Source organism: Ambystoma mexicanum, chromosome 1q (genome assembly GCF_040938575.1).
Source record: "Ambystoma mexicanum isolate Mex_15411 chromosome 1q, UKY_AmexF1_1, whole genome shotgun sequence".
Taxonomy (NCBI): domain Eukaryota; kingdom Metazoa; phylum Chordata; class Amphibia; order Caudata; family Ambystomatidae; genus Ambystoma; species Ambystoma mexicanum.
The window spans coordinates 936,816,585-936,838,377 of NC_090922.1; the positions used below are offsets into that span (position 1 = coordinate 936,816,585).

The 21,793-nt window shown below is 45.7% G+C and overlaps 1 protein-coding gene across 1 annotated transcript in view; it reads left to right on the plus strand.

The window, feature by feature from the left end:
• Positions 1-21,793, plus strand: part of LOC138539396 (uricase-like) — a 266,075-nt gene that overhangs the window by 124,568 nt on the left and 119,714 nt on the right. Inside the window, exon 4 of the mRNA XM_069641602.1 lies at positions 2,697-2,775. Within this exon, the coding sequence (XP_069497703.1) occupies positions 2,697-2,775 (79 nt within the window). The remainder of the gene's footprint in view (positions 1-2,696; positions 2,776-21,793) is intronic.

Genomic DNA, 21,793 nt, shown 5'->3' on the forward strand with positions numbered 1-21,793 from the left:
GCAGATGTAATCGCAGCTCGCGTAGCAAGCATTAAAGGTTGCAGATGTAATCGCAGCTCGCATAGCTAGCATGAAAGGTTACAGATGTAATCGCAGCTCGCATAGCAAGCATTACATGTTACATATGTAGCTGTGGTTACCACCACTCTCCCGTCCTCTGAATCCTCATGTCCTGTCTTTATGTAATGCGCTCTGATGCCTGCGGGCTGCCGCGCTATATAAATAAATAAAATAAATAAATAAATAAATGTAATCGCAGCTCTCATAGCAAGCATTAAAGGTTGCAGATGTAATTGCAGCTCGCATAGCAAGCATGAAAGGTTGCAGATGTAATCGCAGCTCGCATAGCTAGCATGAAAAGTAGCAGATGTAATCGCAGCTCGCATAGCAAGCATTAAAGGTTGCAGATGTAATTGCAGCTCCATAGCAAGCATTAAAGGTTGCAGATGTAATCACAGCTCGCATAGCTAGCATGAAAGGTTGCAGATTGCATATGTAATATAATCGCAGCTCGCATAGCAAGCATTAAAGGTTGCAGATGTAATCGCAGCTTAATCGTTTGTAATATTGATTTGGCCAACAAGAGGCAGAGAAGCACCACATGAGAATTCTGTAAGGAAATAGTGAAGTATAGCACCACTATTGCAGGATTGTAAAAGCCACTCTACCAATTCGAAAGACTCATTTTTTAAAGCAGAAAAACAAGTGCGAGGCTTCGGGGATCCTGCCCATTGCATACATGATTACTCAAGTAGAGATTCTACCCTACTTTCCATGCCCAGCATGTTTCGTTCCTATTGATCTGAATAAATCTGCAGAACCTGGTCAGGGGCTGTTATCGACCAACTCAGGAACCCTTCTTAAACCCACAAACGTGTAATAAGACCATGGCCAAATATCATGACCTGAACATCATCATGTCAGGCATTTCCTGAGTATACAGCTGTGTTGACGCTGACTCTCCATGGTTACCGGTGCTGTTATGACGCTGACTCTCCATGGTTACCGGTGCTGTTATGACGCTGACTCTCCATGGTTACCGGTGCTGTTATGACGCTGACTCTCCATGGTTACCGGTGCTGTTATGACACTGACTCTCCATGGTTACCGGTGCTGTTATGACACTGACTCTCCATGGTTACCGGTGCAGAGTTGGTGGGATGGTAGCGCAGATCGATTCCCCTCCAATATACAGGAACTGCGCGTGAAGCTTGTCCGCCATATTTCTTGGTTGTGAGGGCCGCCTAAAGAGGCCATGCTGAGGATTTTCCAGATGGGTGAGGCATTGTTTCCCAAAAGGGGGAGCAATTCCATTCCTCCGTGAGCGTGCTGTAACAGTGACAGTGGGGCTGTGCACGGGTTGGAGAATATGAATGCAGTTTCATTATAGGATGGGCAGCCCTAGAAGCAACAAACCTACACCATTCTAAGGTGGCGAAAGGGCCTTGGTGCCGTGGCGCTGCATAATGGGTGTGCACTCTATCGTGACTGCGGGCTGCTCAGCCATTGCCTCGAGTGATACCCCACACACGCCGTTTTGACCCAAATGTGAAATTCTTTGTGTCCCTGCACTTGTCGCATACGTGCCCCTACAAGTGGGGTGTGAAGCGCAAGATTGTACAAGTACAGCAATTGGGGATATGGGCTTCCCACACAAATGGATATTTGCCCATTCACAAGGGAAGTGAGTCAGGCCCTGTGTTCTCAGTGTTTCCCATCTACACCGCTGATTACAGCCCATGTTCTACTGCTCCTGATTGGCTGGCAGTGTCGAGTTGGGAACTAATGAGTAGTGTTGGCCCTCCAACAAATCCAGAAAGCAGAACCTGGTTGTACATCAGATGTTGCAGTCAGGCAAGTAGTATACAAATGATAAAATATGCTCCACCTTTGTGATGATGGTTTTTAGTACCTTTTTTTTTTTTAAACTCTTTTTATTGTTTGACTTGACAACACACCTGGAAGGAGCGACCACATGGCGGCAACAGCAATAAAGGAAAGCATACATTTTAGCAACATACATCGGATTATCTGTGGAGAGTAGGGGGGAAGAGGGAACAATCGAGGTATCAGCATTTGACCACAAAAAGCATACACATAGCATGGCAATCACATTATGATGAACATATAGGAGAGGAGTGAGCAGAGTCTGGGGAGGAGAGCGAGGAGGACATGTAGTCACGGAACCGTCGCCAGATGTCTCTTGGCCTTGCATGTGGATGTTGCATAGTGTTCCAGGTCTCCTTGGTGTCGTGTGCCCAGGTGACCGATCTAAGCCATTGTGAGTGCACTGGCGCCCTAGGCCGGAGCCAGCATAATAATATGCAACGGACCGCCAGAAGCACGCAGAGTCCCGCCAGTTTCTTTGATCTACGGCCCAGCTGGGGAAAGTCATGAAAGAGACAGTGTAACGGGGTGGGGGCAATCGTGTGTTCCAGTATGTCTGATAACGTGGCGCAGATGGAGGGCCAGAACTGGCTAAGGTGAGGGCAGTGCCAGATCATGTGAATGTAAGATGCTTGTTCTATGCCGCACCTGGGGCAGTTGGAGGGGGTGTCAGCGAACATACGATGTAATCTTTTTACTACTTTAAAATGAACCAGACTTTGTAGTTCTTGACTGCATAAGCCGCTGTCTCTCGTTGTCCGTCCTGTGAGGCACACCCTTACCTGCAAAGATGTTTTCTTGATTGACAGAATGGAGTTGGGCATATACACGCTTTCATCCTCTCCCCAGAAGGGATTCGCTTCTGTGAAGTTCAGCAAAAACGCGCAGGTGAGAGCATTTCGAAATCGCCTAAATCTACTTGAAATTGAGGTTGCTTGATGACGTCGTTGATTTGCAATTTCAATTTCAGTTGATTATAATTGTTCAAAAAACAGCACACAGATGAAAGGGAAGCGTCCCCGAACTATGAACGTACTCCAATACGATGTGAAATGTATTCTCATGAAGCAGACAAGTGTCCTGCAGTAGCCCCTAGAATTCCCTCATTGGCTTTATTAGAACATGCAATCCACTGATTGACGGATCAGAATGCTCTGAATGAGTGCACCAAGTAGTGATTAAGTCCCTCTGTTCATTACTTTGATGCATGTCATGTGACATTTCACCAGCCAATCAGAATCTGGTAGCTTCTGCTGCTTTGCTCATTATCCTGAGGTAATTAGCATGTGCTCTTGTTCGAGGCCCTTGACTTTACCTTAGAACCTCTAACGTTGACAGAAGTCCATTATCCAAAAATAAGGCCTCAGTTAATGTTCATTAATGCTATACAAATGTCCCACATGAGCTCTGGAATTGTGCCCATTTTGCTGAGACTTGAAACTACAGACTAGTTACTACAAGTAATACGAATATGGACATGTTTGGTGAGAGTACATTGATCAATTCCCATTTAAATACACTGATATTACTGTATCTGTACTTCATTTGTATTTTATTGATTGATATAGTGCTTTGACCAAAGCACTGCACAAATTAAAACGGCAGAAAAAATAAGAACAATACTATTTGAGCTTTTACATAACTCAGCGAGCAGAGGGAGGAAGACTTTTTAAAGTTTAAACGCAATTTTGAGAGGGAAGGAGAGGTTCTGATTTCAAAGGATATGGAGTTCCAATGTTTGGGTGCAAAGGACGGAAAGCGAGATGAGCCATAAGAGGGTGTGGGTATTGCAAGTCGAAAAATTGCCGATAATAAATTAGCCAACTTCCTGGTGCACAGTTTTTAATTGTTTGCAATTATTTTTAAATTCTTTAAAAAGTGGTTAGGGAAAGAGCTAAGTATTTGGGTGTTTCCTGAAAGTCAGGTGATACGCTTACAAGAAGAAAGGTTTGGGCAGGGTGTTCCCCAGAACTGAAAAAGGGGATTCTCCTTGTGGTTTCTTGTTGAAGTTGGGAACTACTACAGGCGTAGCATCTGGACCCACGTGTTATGCTAGGAGTGTAGTGCTGAAATTTCCTTCAAGGTCATTTTTAATGTCTTGGTGATGGGTGGTTCACACATTGTTAGATCATTTGTGTGTCATCCGAGTAGTTGAAACAGGAGATACTAGATGTCTTGATGATGCCAAGTAGGGGTGTCATGTAGACTTTGAAAAAAAGAGAGGAGAGTGTGGATCCTTGAGGTCCTCTGCAGGTAAGTGGGCGATTCCGGGAATTGTAGGTGCTCACATTGGTGGTTTCTGTTCTACCCGTAAGGAAGAGGTGATCCAGTGTAGAGCTTTTTTTTTAATACCAATATGTTCCAGTCTTTTTGGGAGGATCTCGTGACTGACGGTGTCAAAAGCGACTGAAATGCAGTGTGTGCGCACTCTCAGAGTTTTCATCCGCATTGTTTTTAAGTGTAACCCAGATGGAGCACAGAGCTTATTCTGTACTCCCAGAAGGTCTAAATCTGTGCTGCGCCTCATTCAGGAGTTGGTTTGCTTTGATGAAATCCCAAAGTTGATGATATTTGAATTTCTCCAGATGCTTTGCAATGAAAGGCGTGTTAAAGATGGGGCGATAGCTGGCTGGGTCATATATGTCAGCTCTGGGCGTTTTAAGCAAAGTTACAATGTATGAAGATTTCAACTGAGCCGCTACTCTTCCGGTACTTATGGAGATGTTGATGAGGGATAGGAAGATGGGCTCCAAGTCTGGAGATTTCATGATTGATTTGTAAAGATTGGGGGGGACATGAATCCTCTGAAAAATGGAAAAGGCTTGAAAGTGGGGCTATTAAAGAAAGCAGAATTTACTGTGCCAGTGAGAGGGATCCAAGTCTTAGTTAAGCATAAAAATGTATTAATGCTATATCAATGCCACTGACATGTTGGAGCTGGCCTCAGCACGCTATAATGTGTGTTTGATAACTAACAAAATGACTGCCCAGTTGCTGGTTTTCCGTGGCCTGCTCAGGTGTTGGAGAGAGTAGTGGATTCCGATTTACAGGCTCAATTAGATAAACATAACATTTTGGACACATATCGATCTGGGTTCAGACCATTGCATGGGACTGAGACAGCGCTGATTGTGGTGTGAGATGATATTCTGAAAAATGCAGACGAGGGAGCCTAACATTGTTGATTATGCTGGAGCTCTCTGCCGCGTTTGACACTGTAGACTTCAATTTTTTATTGTCGAAAATTGTTAATGTGGCAGGAGCATCTAATAAAGCATTGAACTGGTTTCGCTCGTTCCTGACAGATTGCCATCAAAGTGTTAAATTGGGAAATGTTATATTGACGGAATCCCAGGTTCTCTGTGGAGTACCTCAAGGAACTTCCTTTGGCCCAATTCTTTTTAATATTCATATACAACCCCTGCTAAAGATTCTTTCAAAGTTGAATCTGTCCTACCACTCGTAGGCAAATGATACTCAGCCATACATGCGGATTATAGAGCCAATGGCACCATTACATAACATTATTAACAATACAGCTGAGATTGCACAATGGATGACACTGAATAGGCTGCAACTCAATCCCAATAAAACCGAAATCACATTGTAAGGCCCAAAAAAACATAATAAACAAACTGGAAACAGTAGCCTCACCGCCCCACTTGTTTGGTCTACCATCTATCTATGCCCCCACAGTTAAGAATCTTGGCTGTTACTGGTAGTGGTTCCAGATGTTCCAGTAGTGGTTGACTCTTTGGTGAATTCTAAGCCTACGAGGTAATCGCCACCTTAACAGGCATTCCTAAATATTAGATTCAACCACTACAAGCAGCCCAAAACACTGCCGTCAGAATGATCTTCAGGGTTTCGAGGCTTACCCTAGTGTCAAAGTAGTGACTCTCACTTCACTGGCTGGCAGCGAGCCAGAAAATAGATCTTAAAGTCCTTTGCTTAATGTATAAATGGGTAAATGGAGTAGCCCCCTCTTATCTTGTGAACAGGTTCTCTCTATACCAGCCCACTGTTTCATATCGTGTTAACGATCACCCGGCTAGTTAACGATTATGCCCTTAGCTCAGCTCAGATGGGGGGCTAGCATCTTTCTTTTGCAAAAGAAAGGAGCAATCAGACACTGGACCAGCTGCAAGAGGGATGTCTCCCCGAGGCCTGTCCAGAGCTGATGTGTGCTCTTGCTACAATTATTATATTTAGATGTGTGGGACTCAAGGTCTGTTTCCATTCTCTCCCTGACAGCATTAAAATATGACAACCTTCAGAGCCTGACATTTTACTTACGGGTGCAGCAACCATTTCACATACATTCTTGTGACGTAGTCTAATGCACACACAGGGAGCAATAGAAACAATTGGAGAGAGGCAAAAAGAACAAATAATGCAGTGCTTCTGATAAGCTATCCCCATTATACTCACTGTGCCAGTAATATACCAGGGACAAGAATGGCCAACGTTAAAGTAAGAAAAATAAGAATTTTATTTACAGTCACAAAGTCCCTCCCTGTTTCTCGCTATATCAACATAAGGTACAATAACATTGTCATTTCCAACGTTACAATAACCACAGCTCAAATCTCTTGATGAGATGAGGCTCAAGTCACTTCTCTTTAACTAAACAAATTGGTATCATCAGTTCACCTTCTAAATCCCTTTCCATCTGTTCTCTAAGGAAAGGTACAACAGTTCTAAAGGTACTCAAACCTAGTTCTATTACTACTCAAACAAACCAGGATGCTTAATTCAACTAACCAATCTTGTGCATCTAAATATTTGAAGCAACACAAATCACAATATCACAGGACCAGAACTGCACATTATTCTGTCAAGCAAAACTCATTGCAATTCCAACAATAAATCATCCATGACATTTAGGTGACGCTCAGAGCCCACAACCGCCTACATCCCTGGTATGGCATCGGCAGCCCGGGTCTGTGGGCTAAAAGCCTATTTTTAATGTTTCCCATTAGGACATCCCCTCTTACCAAAACGCTCCTGGTGTTAGACGAATCCTCCCAGTTTCAGGTTTTCTGGATGGAAGTACCTCTGATTCTCCTTGGGATAATGGTAAACAGTATTGGTTGGTACCACCCCCAGGCTTCCTGCTTTGTTTATCAGTAGAATCCCTAATCCGAATGATCAGCAACGGCTCGAGGATTTATCTAACATGCCCGACTGTCTCTATTCAAAGGCCTCAACGTGATGAGGTGCTTCTTCTTTGCTCTCAAGCGAGTTGCTGAGTGTTTTTTCCAAATAGAAAATGGAGAGGACCTGGTTGCACGACCTACACATTATGACTATAAGATGGAATAGAGATGAATGTACTAGACTGCTCAATCCAACTACGCTACATATGTAGGCATGCATGCATGTATGAAATTATATGATATGGTCAATCTGCTCAGCATGATGCTATGCTGAATGGTTACATAAATGAATGAATAAATGAACCAATGCTAACTCAAAAACACACTTCTCTTCGTGTCTGAGATGTTACTTCTAAAACCCCATTGCTATGTAGCTGCTTTTCACTACAAAGCTGATATAGGCCTCTAGGAGCTTTTTTGAGCAATAAAGCGCCTTGAGTATACTGTTGCAGTGCTGAGCATTACTGTTTCTAGTTTAAATATTGCAGTTTGTACTACCCTTAGGCAAGTATTGCAATACTGTCTTTGCTACCTATAGTTAAACATAATGTAATATATCCTCACAGGATATAATGTAGGAATCCATTTGCTTATAGTATTCAGGGTACTATATTCAACCTAGCCTTTTGAAGCCAATGCTAAAATATTTCTTCTAGTATGAGGTGACATTCTGAAATGAGATGGTGTCTTACCTATTCCTCTTACTCCCAGAGGGGACAGAAACACTTGTGTATAGGCGCGTTACAAATGCCATATCATATCATATCAAGGCAGAATGGGTAAGGCCCCATGACACCACAAAATCACTAAGATCTGAGGATAAATAACTGGTTAAGATACTTCCATCCCACTCGCATCAAAGATTGTATATGTGGTTCTCTGTCTATGGACCCAAATTGTTGAATTCATTGCTGCAAGAACAAAGGAATATCTCCCTCGTTCTGCTGTTGCGTAAAGCGTTAAAAATGCATCCTTTTCAATTATCTACAACGGCTGTTTATTGTTATCTGCGACAGGCCGAATTTTTAAGATCAGCGCCAAAATGCAGTTGAGTCTGCCCAGTGCGCGGTACAAATAACCAATATACAATACCATGCAAGTTAGTCAGCTCAAGCCGAAGGCCGGAGCGAAAGTTACCTACCACACTTCAGGGCACTGCTGGTAAGTGTCCTATTGCTAGTAGAGCAAGTAGGGGGCATTAAAGAGAAGAAAGTGTTTTGGGGCATTCGCATCTGGGGAAGGGCTCAGCCAATTAGGTTGCTGGAACAGCGGGCGAGAATACATAATCCCCGCCTGCTGTTCCTGCCACTGAAGGCCGTTCCCCAGGTGGTGTTTTTTTCCTTCCTTTTTTTATTGTGGGGAGGCAGCAGGGAGCCTCTCCCTGTTGCAACCCTCCCTCCACTTACTTGCGGGACTTAGTTAGTACCTTTTCTATATGGCGGTGGCCATCCTTTTTTTTTTTTATCGGCCGATGAAAAATTGCAAAAGTCATTCACACCCCCGACAAAGCCTGGGGTGTGAATTGCTGTCATGCCCTGCCAGGTGGGAGGACATAGCCTTAAAGGCCCACAGCCCGAGCGGAAGCCCTTGCTTCGCTCGGGTGTCTGCCTTAACTCGGGTTGGTGCGCCGTTAAAGGCCATGTCCGCCCACCTGGCAGGGCATGAAAGCCATAGTCTAAATTGTAGGGACAGAAGGAGCAATGCCTGCAGGGCAGATGTGTGAGCCCCGCAATTCCGAATGTACCAGCGCGAACCTGTATGGTTTCTGTGGCCCAGTTGGAGAATGCAAATGGAACCCGGGTAAATGGTTCCACAAGGACAAAATACAGTAGGCGGCTCACTGCGGGCCTTCGAATGTTGAGATCGTAATTGCGTAGCCAGAAGGGGCGACGTAGGAGAATACACAGGAAACACATGTGTGTCTAGTTGGACATTGAGAGGGATTAGGACTGTGAAAAGTCGGCATTGAGGCAAAAAAACAAAGGGGCAAACTGTCGAATCAGCAGAGAAGCAAACAGGAAAGATTCGAATGCAAGCTTTCACAGGGGGTTAGAACACACATTCCTATTATAATGAAGGACCCTGCAGGTGAGAGAACACTGTGTCCCATGGGAGGAGAAGGATAAATACAGACTTGCAGGAGCGGATAAATGTAGGGGTCAAGGACTGCCACTCCCTCTGTCTTCCTACTAAAAGTGGCTACTCTAAATAAGTAATATTTTTCCCCTTAAATGTATGCAGTGGTCGAAGTGTATGAAAAGAAGCAGTAGACCTACGTTCCCAGCTGGTCTGTACCCACTACCCACAAACCCCATTGCCACGTCGTCCCCTCCCACGCACAATACAAAACCACAAACAAATGCGCCTGCTGGTTAAGGGAACGTTCAGTGCAAGTTTCAACTGCTTCCTACACTTTTATTTTAAAACGAAACCATTCGGGAACGGTTTCTATTTAAAATAAAAGTATAGGAAAGGTAAAACTGAATTAAAAAAAGCAGAGGAGCACCACTCCTGACCACTCCCGCCCACTTCGACCACTGAATGTATGTTTTCGTAATTGTCTCTGGCCTCTGACGCCCATAAAAAGGAAACTTCCTTTACCACTGAGCTCTCTTCCCACAAGGCTCATGTCGTTGAGCAGGCAAATCCTCTCACAGACAGAGCAACTGTCTCACACAAGCACTGATCCTCACAAAACCTAACTATTGAAATGTCCTGCTCATGGGCACCACTGCTGCCAACATGTCCAAACTGCAATTACTACAAAATAAGGCACTTCCAGCAGCACTGGGTCTAGAACGTTCCGATCATATTACAGAAACCAGACATAAATCCCATTGGCTCCCAATCAATGCACGGCTGGACCTCAAAACCCAATCTATGCCAACCAGTCCATCTAAAAAGAGGCCCCCATCTACCTCAGCAACGGCATTTCTCAAAAGATTCCCTCTCGGGAGTTAAGATCTAGCTCCAGCACCTTGCTAACACCCCCCTATTTAAGAATAGAGCCAGAGGAATCCGCGTTTGCGTCACAGCCGCTTTGGAACTCATTGCCAGCTCACATCATAAAGACGGCTTCTCCTTTGTTGTAGAATGCTTGAGGTGTGTTCCTCAATAGCAGCGAAGCAGCTATGTAGTTCCCGATATGCATACATCAGTTGTTTTTGCTGTTTCTAAATATCTGGGATAGGCATGGGAACACGAAAACATTCTCTACATCTGCTGCCCTCAGTCGGTAAGGGCAACAGGGCATTTTGCACATACCACTTTGTTTAATTGAAAGATGATGGTACCTTTGATGAAATATTGATTTTAACTGTGATTTAAAATGTAATTGGAAATAATGAGTGTCTATTGATATTTTTTATTTTTTGATGCAATTTGTAAAATGATAATATTTTTATGTAATTGTTTATGTTGTGGTTTTATGGGCCATTTCCTGAAATACCATTTTTTTTACTATGACTGGCTATTATTACGCGTTTTGATAATGTACAAGAGTTTATTGAGAAAACCCCCTTTGCCTGGTATCCTCCGTTAAGGTCAACTCTTTTTCCCCAACTTCCCTCCCAGGAAGTGATGTAATTTGACCCCACCCTGAAGGGACATCATGGGAACCGATGCAACACAGATTTCATTCTGTCCACCAGGTTAAGAGAGAACGCTTCTTCTCTGAAGAGGCAATCCAATGGATATCATCCTTTTGAATGGTAGACAGAACAGAGTGGCCAGTGAGTCGGATGAAGCTGCCTCTATGCTCCTATTGTATGGAGTTCCTCAGGGGGCTTGCGTGTCACCTTGCTTTAATAACATCTTTATGATCCCCTTCTTCCAGATGCTGGAGGAGGAGGGGATCATATTTGCGAACTACGCAGATGACACGCAATGTGTCCTACCCATCTCGGCATTCACCAAAAAGATTAAGCTCTCATAATAAAATCTGTTTTAAAATCCAAAATTGGATGGTCTCCAATGGGCTGGCCCTGAAAAGCGCCAAAACTGAACTTCTGCTGGTGGGCGCTCCCAGTAAATTGGAAAAATTGGGGGCTAATTTTAAGAGCTTCATTCTGGATAATTGTGTCATTGAGATCCTGCATAAGGTCAAGACTTTAGGCGTGTATCTGGATAAACATATGAATATGAAGGCCCAGGTGAATAATCTTGTCTCGTCATCCTCATATTTCATTAAACTTTTCCGCCATCTTCGTCCCCTGATATGTGAGAAAAATGCAGAAACACTGGCTAGGGCCATTATTGGATCAAAATTGGATTATGGCTGTAACTTACTGGTGGGTATCCCGAAGGCAGAGATTCAATGCCTCCAAGTGATCCAGAATGGGTCGGTGAGAGAGGTGAAGGGCCTAGGCAAAAGTGATCACGTCTCCGAAGCCAGAAGGAGTCTTCATTGGCTACCGATTGGAGCAAGAGTCCTGTTTAGGTTCCTTCTCATCACCCACAAATGCATTATGGGTCAAATGCCTTTGTAGTTGAAGGAAGCCATTGTCCTAAAAGACAATGCGAGGACATTAAGATCTGATAACATCAATACTCTTAAAGTCTCTCGGAGTAACTCTAACAAGGCCAGACAGGGCTCTTTTGAAGTAGCGGCTCCCACCACATGAAATTCTCTGTCGCCCACCCTTAGAACAATGGCTTCAACGGAACTGTTCAAGAAGCAGTTGAAGTCCTTTCTCTTTGCATAGACAGCTGCTGTAGCCGCTCTTGCCTATGCCCTATCGTAGCCTGAGTGTGTTCTCTGCTCAAACTGTATGTCTTCTGTATGTTAGTCCGCGCCCATCAGCCTACGGGTACCAGGTGCGCGTTATAAATATAATAACATAATATAACATAACATAACACAACCTTTCACCCCTTGACAAAACAGGAAGTGGCATCACATAGCATTGCTCCTCAGTACACTAAGAAACATATGGTTACGATATCACTGTAATATGATATACATTTCATACAAGAATGTATCACCATATGAAGTGTTAAAATCACTGTGTATATGCCCATATTACCAAATTACTGTGAATGCAAGCAGATGTCCAAGGCCAAATGAAAATTATGTACGCTTAAGCAATTTATATAGAACAAACATACATACAATATCACGAAATCTGTGTTGGTACTCATTTATAGACCTCAGAAGGTTGAGTTGGCCTTGCCGGGATTCGAACCTGCAACCTGCAGATCACACACACACATTGCAGCAGCGAGTGCTCAACCCACTGAGCTATTTTACCAGTTATAGCTATCTTACCGGCTATAGTAAAATGAGCAATTGCATATCCGAATGTTCTCAAAGTCAGAAAGCAAATGACACTCTGTAGTGGATACCAATAAACTGGTAACTGAGATTTAACAGCAGGCCAGTTCATCTGCAGGTTTGCTGCAAAGTTGGCCACATGTCAAGCCTGCATGGATCTTCTTTTCTGGCTTCAGAGGTTGGCAACATACATACCATTGGGAGTGGTCATAACTGTGTATTAAAGTATTTAGAGTAGCGCAGGGAAAGCGGCACACTCCCACAGCATCCCGTACACTGGGCACTTGTTACCTCATGCATGCAAACAAACATCCTGAACAGCATGCCAGGGAGATAAGAAACATTGACACATTACACTTGTGGCACAAGTAAATGCTATGGTCAAACATTTCTATACTGTACACAAGCTTTTAGGCACAAGGATTCTGTCAAGTGACCGAGCACACCGAGATGGAATGTCTTTTGATGATCATAACAGAGACAACGGCAGAAATAAACATGCTATAGCTGCAACTTGCGAAAAGCTAAATACATATAGTTTTTGTCTGCATTGTGAATTTGAGGTGTTTAAGAACAGACTAAATCAGTGACTCATCCCCTGAGGTGTGCCTAAACTATTGAATAGAATTCCAGAAAGACTATTTGTTATTCCTATTGCATCTTATTTAGGGTCACTGCTCAAAGTGTTACTATTGTGGAACCCCCTGTTTTTTTTAAAGAGGCCTGAACAGGGAAGCCAATCAATCCAGAAACAAAGAACCACATGGCGCTAGCCAGAGTGCAGGAGCTTCCATAAAAAAAATCTTTTTTAAAATTATTTTTTAGGGGTAGCAAGGGAGATCCCAGTGGTAGCACAGGAGACCTCAGGGGACGCAGTTGTGACCCCTGGTGACCTCCAAATGACATTCATGTTGTTTTGTGGAATATTTACATAATGTAGAGTTGTATTACTGTCAAGTGTTACAGCATGTACAGTGCACAGGAAGGTAGACAAGGCCATGCACAAAACACAATAGCCTTTAATGTTGAGATGCAGCCCCTGCTCTTTAGTCCCTCAGGAAGAACTGTCAGCTCCTATTTCATGAATGTTTTCCCCTTGTTGGAACTGATGGCTCCACAAGTACCTTTTTCAATTTGGCCCAAGTCATGATGGTTTAAGTTCTTCCTGTAGTAGTATCTGGTGCATCACTTTTACCAAGACAACACAACATTCTTTTTTAGAAACAAAGGATTAGGTCGAGAGGTCAGTAGAAGTGTAGATCACAACATTTAATTTTTCTTTGTCCAGTCCTCTCACAAGAATAGGTGTTTTTTGCTGCCATTCCTGCCAGTGACAGTTTTGTGGCAACTAATTAACATGTTGTTCCAATGGGAGACCACAATCTGTGATCAGTGGGTAAATAAAATGATCAGAGTTGGATATTTCACCCCCAAATCGCAGAAATAGAGGTTTTTCCATTGCCATTTCCAAAGTGTCCAGTCAAAAGGGATGCCCTGCCTGTGGGGTTTCAGAAACTGGTGGAGAAGGAGCATGCTGTTAATTTGGCCCGTCAGGACGGTGGCAAGGGTATCCATAACATCCAATTAATTACCAGTCCAGAAAACCTATGAGGCATGCTGACCGGTTAAGGGCTGCAATAATCTTAACATGCTTGACATGATATGGCATTTATAACGCGCATATACACAAGTGTTTCAAGGTGCGACGAGGCAAGGGAGGGGGAACAGAGGGAAGACAGAGACAACACTCTTACTAGACCAGGTGAAATTGAGATTGCGCAAGTGCTGGGGAAGGGGAAAGTGCAGGGGAACATGGGAGGGGACAGTGCAGTACATGGGATCGACTGTAAAAATAAATAGAATAAATAAAGCAATAAGTAAAAAGTGCGACCAGCTGGTGGCAAGTGCAGGGTAAGTGCAGACATCAGGTGTCAAGTGCTGGTAGGGGATAGTAGGGATACACAAAACAGTCCACAGGGGTGCCAGGGAGGCAGTGCAGGTGTGCAACTGGTGCGGGAGGGGACCTAGGACCGGGATCAGAGGGTAGCCAGGTGACCAGTGCAGATTCAGTTTCAGCCAGGAGATCAACAGGGGAGAGGAGGAGAAAAAGCAGAAACAAAGATGAAGGTTTTGAGGTGTTTACGGAACCGGAGATGGTTCTCCTCAAGTTTCAGGGAGGCAGGGAGGCTGTTACAGAGGGAGGCTCCTGCCGAAGAAAGAGATATACCACCAACTCATTGCTTGGAGCAGCGGCTGACCCTGAGGGCGTTGGAGGCGGATGAGCGAAGAGCTCGGAAGGAAGATATCTAGGAAGAGGGAGTTGAAGGTATTGAGGCCCCAGAAGGCCTTGTGGATAATGCAGAGGGTTTTGAACTTTATCCTTGCAGCCACTGGGAGCCAGTGCAGAGATTTCAGTCCTGGAGACATACGATCCCTGGGCTTGAGGCCAAAGACAAGTTTCACAGTCCTGTTCTGGATGAGTTGCAGCGGGCGGAGAGTAGAAGCTGGCAGATTTAGAAAGAGGCTATTGCAGTAGTCCAGCCTAGAGAGAACCAGAGCTCTGGAGACAGTGAGCTTCTGGGGGAAGGAGAGGAAAGGAAGAATACCTCTGAAGAGGTGCAGCTGGTAGTGTGACTTCTTAGAGACGTCAGAGATGTGAGGAGAGAAAGAGAGTGTGGAGTTCAAGATGACTCTGAGATTTTTAGCCTCACAAGTGGGAGCAGGAAGAGGCCAAGAGAGGCCGGCCAGAGAGTGACAGGAAAGGAGCGAATAGGTGTGCCGATGAGGAGAATCTCGATCTTATTGGCATCAAGGCAGAGATCATTGGTGGCACACCACTCCTGGATAGAAGACAGACAGTCAGAGATGAGAGAAGGAGAAGAAGAGGCGGAAGGGAGCCTGAAAATGAGTTGAGTGTCATCCACATAGCACTGAAATTTGGGGAAGAGAGCGGCAATGCAGTGGGCTAGAAGTGGCAGGTATTGGTTGAACAGCCAGATGGAGAGGTTAGACCCCTGGGCAACACCACAGTTAGAGATAATAATAGAGGATATGATATGGTATTTGTAACGCGCCTATACACAAGTGTTTCAAGGCGCGACGAGGCAGGGAGGGGGGGAAACAAGGGGAAGACAGACAAACGATCCTACTAGGCCAGGTGTCATTCAGATCGCGCAAGTGCAGAGGTAAGGGGAAAAGGAGAAAGTGCAGGGGGAGGAGGTGGGGGGGAAAGTGCAGTACAAGGTAAGTAGCGTAATAAAATAATAAATAATAATAAAAGGGCCAGCTGGTGGCAAGTGCAAGGTAAGTGCAGAGCAAGTGCTGGGAAGGGGGCTGTAGGGATGCAGTGACAGTCCCACAGTGCAGGGGGAGCCAGGGAGGCAGTGCAAGTGGAGAGTGGCAGGGCCCTGGACCGAGGTCACAGAGTGGCCCAGATGCAGGTTTAGTGCAAACTTCAGTGGGGAGTTTAGCAGGTTTAGCAGGGGAGAGGGAGAGAGAAGGCAGAAGCGAAGAGGAAGGTTTTGAGGTGCTTCCGGAACCGGAGATGGTTCTCCTCAAGTTTCAGGGAGGCAGGAAGGCTGTTCCAGAGGGAGGCCCCTGCTGCGGAGAGAGATCTACCCCCAGCTCGTTGCTTCGAGAAGCGGCTGACCATGAGGGAGTTGGAGACGGATGAGCGAAGGGCTCGTGAAGGCAGATATTTAGGAAGAGAGAGTTGAAGGTATTGTGGCCCCAGGCCCCAGAAGGCCTTGTGGACAATGCAGAGGGTTTTGAACTTAATCCTCGCAGCCACTGGGAGCCAGTGAAGAGATTTCAGTCCTGGAGAGATACGGTCCCTGGGCTTGAGGCCAAGGACAAGTCTCGCAGTTCTGTTCTGGATAAGTTGCAGAGGGCGGAGAGTGGAGGCAGGCAGATTAAGATAGAGGCTGTTACAGTAGTCCAGCCTTGAGAGAACCAGGGCTCGGGAGACAGTGAGCTTCTGGGGGAAGGAGAGGAAGGGAAGAATACCTCTGAGGAGGTGCAGCTGGTAGTGTGACTTCTTAGAGACGTCAGAAATATGAGGAGAGAAGGAGAGTGTGGAGTCGAAGATGACCCCGAGGTTTTTAGCTTTGCAGGTAGGGGCAGGAAGAGGGCCAAGGGAGGCCGGCCAGAGAGCTGCAGGAAAGGAGGGAGTGGGTGTGCCGATGAGTAGAATCTCAGTCTTACTGGCGTTAAGGCAGAGGTCATTAGCGGCACACCATTCCTGGATAGCAGACAGACAGTCGGAGATGAGGGAAGGAGAGGAGGAGGCCGAGGGTAGCCTGAAAATGAGCTGGGTATCGTCCGCATAGCACTGAAAGTGGGGGCAGAGAGCGGCGATGCGGTGGGCAAGGAGTGCCAGATACTGATTGAAAAGCCAGGGAGAGAGGTTGGATCCCTGGGGGACACCACAGGTGGAGAAAAAGATGTCAGAGAGGAAGGAGCCCATTTGGACCTGGGAGGGTCGACCGGAAAGGAAAGAGGTCAGCCATGCCAGAGCCTGACCAGTGATACCCAGGTTATCACGGAGACGGTTGAGCAGGATGGCATGGTTGACAGTGTCAAAGGCAGAGGAGAGATCGAGCAGAATGAGAACACAGGGAGTGTTGGAATCGAGGTTCAGGAGCAGGTCCTCACGGATGTTCAGGAGAGCAGTTTCCGTGCTTCTGGCCGCTCTGAAGCCGGATTGATGGTCATGAAGATTACCAACATATTCAGCATGGAGGTTAAGCTGGGAGATGGCCAGTTTCTCCAGGAGCTTGCCCAGGAAGGGAGTAATGGAGATTGGGCGATAGTTGGCCGGGCAGGAGGGGTCGGAAGAGGGTTTCTTGAGGAGGGGGTGCACAAGGGAGTGCTTGAGGGGGGATGGGAAGACTCCAGAGGCGAATGAGTGGTTGCAAAAGTCAGCTAGGGCAGGAGCCAGGGAGTCGATGTGGTCCTTGATGGTTTTGGAGGAACAGGGGTGAACCTGTTTAGACGAGGTTTTCATAGATCGGACTTGTCTGGAAACCTCATCAGCAGAAAAAGGTGGAAAAGCAGAGAAGGAGGGCGGAGGGCGGCTGCAAGAGAGCAAGAGGAAGAGCAGGGAAGAGAGGGAGGGAGGTGAGAGGAGGAGAGGAAGGACCCAAGTTGGACCTGGGAGGGTCGATCGGAGAGGAAAGAAGTCAGCCAAGCCAGGGCCTGATCGGTGATACCCAGGTTATCACGGAGACGGTTGAGCAAAATGGCATGGTTGACCGTGTCAAAGACAGAAGAGAGATCAAGTAAGATGAGGAACAGGGGGTGTTGGAATCGAGGTTGGGGAACAGGTCTTCACGGATGTTCAACATATTCTTTTTTTGGATGATTTAACTCTAGTCAGTCATTCCTAAATTCTTCTGGCAATTTTCTGACGACCTTGGACCAAAAAATATCTATATGGCAATTCCTTCTGGACACTATCAAGAGATTTGCTTAATTTGCTGATTTATAGAATGCAGACATGTCCAATTCATTGTACTTTCCTTTGGATTATCTTCTAGCCATCAAATGTTTATAAAAGCTAAGGTCCAGCTGCATTAGTGATTATTTCCCTATTTAGATAACTGGCTATATCAGCCTTCTGCAACCGAAGAGGCTTGCGACCAAAGAGGCTACCCTGTTGATGTGAAATATACTCAAGGCAAAGATTTTCTTATCAACGGTAGGAAGTCCAATCAGCATTCCTCTTAGAACATGACATTCCTCTGAGTATAACATATACTTTTTAATAACGTATGGTTTGACAAATTCTCTGCAAATACAACCATACCCACTGTTGTATTTTGTATATATCCCAAATTGCACACATAATTCATAACTGTAAACAACAAATATGTTACATATATGGCATTAAAGGTGTAGAGTTTTTGCAACAGATATATCATGAATGAAAACACTATGGGCCCGATTAATGGAATAATCTGCACGGAAAAAACTGGACTTGCGTGCAAAATCGCTCTCATGTCCCTGTTTGTTGATTCATGGAACCCAATGTGCGGGGTTTACCCAGGACTTGCGAGGAATCCATGCCGGTCCACCAAGTCACTGCGAGCCGACGAACACATTGCGCGAGACTCCAAGGGAAGGGCCAGCCGGGCCTGTGCAGGAAGGGCCAGCCGGGCCTGCGCAGACACCTAAAAAGGGGGCGGAACACGTGGAATGAGGAGGAACAAGCAACAATGTGGGTGTTACGAGGGACGTTCCACTGTCAAACAATCGCACCGCCTATACGCACCCAAAACAAACGTATCCATGGAATTGAACAGGGAATGCCAGCGCACAATAAACCACACGCAAATCCAGAAACACCTGCACCACTCGTAAACGTTAACGTGCACACTAACAAATGCATAAAAAGCATACACAATCAACAAACGTACGGATACAGCCACGATGAATGAACCATTTGTTTCAGCAGTCATCCTGGGACATCGCAGGAGGAGGAGGATGGCCAGGGCCCAGATCTTCCACCCAAGGTCCAGCCTTTTTGGGATGCCTGACAACCAGGTCCATGGCAGGTATAGGTTCCCCCCCCCATATCATCCTAGACCTGGTCACACAGAGTGGGAAGATGACTTCATATCACCCACCATGTGCTCCCAAGCACTGAGCCCCTTGCATAAGTGCTAGGTGCTATTGATTGCACACATGTTGCTCGGCAATCCATCAATGTTCAGGTTGTGTGTGATTCTAAGGGCATCATTACTGAAGTGTATGCCAACTATACTGGCAGCACACATGATAGTTACATCTTCAGGATGTCCCCGCTACACTGGGCCCTGGAAGCTGGGAAGCATGGCAACATATGGCTCATTGGTGAGTATGAATGGCCATGCACATGCATGCATGTTGCACATAGACCAATAGAAACTGTCAACAAATGACAATGACAACCATTTTCACCTCTACAGGGGACATTGCCTACCCTCTAAGCACATACATGATGATGCCCATACGCAACCCCAACAAAGCTGCCGAGGTAAGGTACAACATTGCCCATATTGCGACTCGGGGCATAGTGGAGCGCACATTCGGAGTGCTCACATTTACGCTCCCTTGACCACATTCTGGTGGTGTGTTGCTATATGCATCACCAGTAGTATGCAGGATCATCGTGGCAGCATGTGTCCTGCACAATGTTGCAACACAGTGTGGCATCCCGGTGGACATGGTGGCGGCACTCCATCCACCCCCACAGGCACACTGCTTGCGTATTGCTAGGCTAAGGGCATGTGGAGATGCTGCACGTACCCAGCTTATGCAATCTTATTTCCCCTAAAATCCCTCCCCTGTGGAGTGCACACAATCCCACAAAATCACAGGTGCCATTCAATGACAATGGGCCAATACACTGTGCCCACAAAACCACCCTAAGAAATTGCCCTAGGAAGTGCAACTTTGTGTGCATCCCTAAACTAAAAGACATTTAATTGTGTGTTTCCAAAAGAAATGCATTGACGAGGAAGGACACAACTACCACAATGCCAACCATCCCATATGTAATGTCAAAGGATATTCATACCGTACACTATCCCCACCGTAGTGGTCCACTGGTGCTCTGGCGGATCTGACTAACATACCTGTCAAATGTGTAATCATCGATAAATCCTGAAACATCATGTCTGAGCTGCAAGCCATACATGGCCTCAGCAATTTACATGGACACAGAATGCAACAAGCACAATTACAAATAGCTGCACACATGTCCTAGAATGTGAATGATGGACACAAACATGTCCCTATTGTGGGGTGTAGAAAAGCAGTGCAGTATTGACCCACAAGTTCCTCAACATGGCAACATGACCACAATAAAACCCATCCACCAAAAAACTATTAACAAGAGGTAATAGACAATTGTGACAAAGAGTGCGACCCACCAGAATTACCACATCCAGACATGCAGCAACTAAAGTAGTCATTCCATAACGATCAAGATAAATGCACATCTTGCCTGTACCCTTGGCATGCTGTCCCCAGTCAAATTGCATCCCATGAAATAGCCATAATTCTCTGACGGAAGGATCTGCAGACAATGAACAAAATGAAACAGAGTGCAGCTAATACATCCATGCACCCAGAAAATTGAAGACCCACGGACCCCCTTCAGTGACATACAACACAAGCAAAAAACCCACAAGACAACCATCAACATGTGTCACAGCACACATGCATCAATACATGCACACTGCATGCAAATGAAACACGCAAAACACACACAGTGCCAAACAACAACATCCCTCACACTGCCTGTCCCCCTCAATGACATGCATCAAATGTGCATGTCACATATCCCCATTCACTAGACGATGGCACATACACAATGCACGCATCAGTCAACATGCTGCATGAAAATGAGAAGACATCACATATGCAGATAAATGAGCCCACACAAAAAGCAGGGACCCCCTTGGAAGACTACCAATGACACAAGGCATGACATCACCTGCGTAGTATTGGGAAAGTGCACTGAACACAGTCATGGGAGCACATTTATCTATTCATTAATGTATTTGTCACTTGTTAGGCGCTTATACAATTAGCAACACTTTTTCAAAGCGCCCACAGGGCAACAGAGTGGGGACAGGGGAAGGTAGACAATGAATTACAACAGAGATAAATAATAGAATGAATAGTGGAAACAATTCATGAGAATAACTGGAAGTGGAGACAAACCTATTATGCTTTGTGAGTGTTCAGAACGTGCAAGGGTAGAGCGGAGGGATGTAATGGAAAAGGTGCTAAGGTGCTCATGAAGAAGTGCTCGGGCTGAAGTGCTAAGAAAAGAAAAGAAAAACGTAAGTCAAACTACCCGTGGTGAGGCTGAGCCTGTGCAAGTGCATTATATAGACAGCGGTTTGGATGAGAGATGTGGGGGGTCAGGGCCCTGAGGATACACAAGGGCTCTGCACATCAGTCATGCTACTGTATGATTAGCAGGGAAGAGAGGAGGAGAAAGAAGAGGAAAAGAGAAAGGTTTTGAGGCTTTTTGGGAGCTTAAGGAGGTCCTGCTCAAGACGCAGAGGGAGAGGGAGGTTATTACACAGAAGGCAGCCCGCCGAGGAAACTGATTGACCACCAGCTCTCTGTTTAGCAAACCACTTCACATGCAGGGAGTTGGTGCCAGAGGAATGCTGGAGTCTACAAGGGGAGTATTTGGTCAAAAAGTGTTGAAGATAGAGTGGTCCCCGGCACCAGAGAGCTTTGTGGATGATACAGAGGGATTAGAATTTAATCTGTGCTGAGACCGTGAGCCAGTGATGGCTTTGTAGGACAGGAGAGATGCAGTCCCTGAGGCCAATGATAATTCTTGCTGCATTATTCTGGGTAAACTGGAGGGGTCGCAGGGTGGACAAAGGAAGATTAAGGAGGAGGCTGTTGCAGTAGTCTAGCCTGGAGAGATCCAGAGCACCGGTAGCATCGAGTCTCTGGGGGAAGGTGT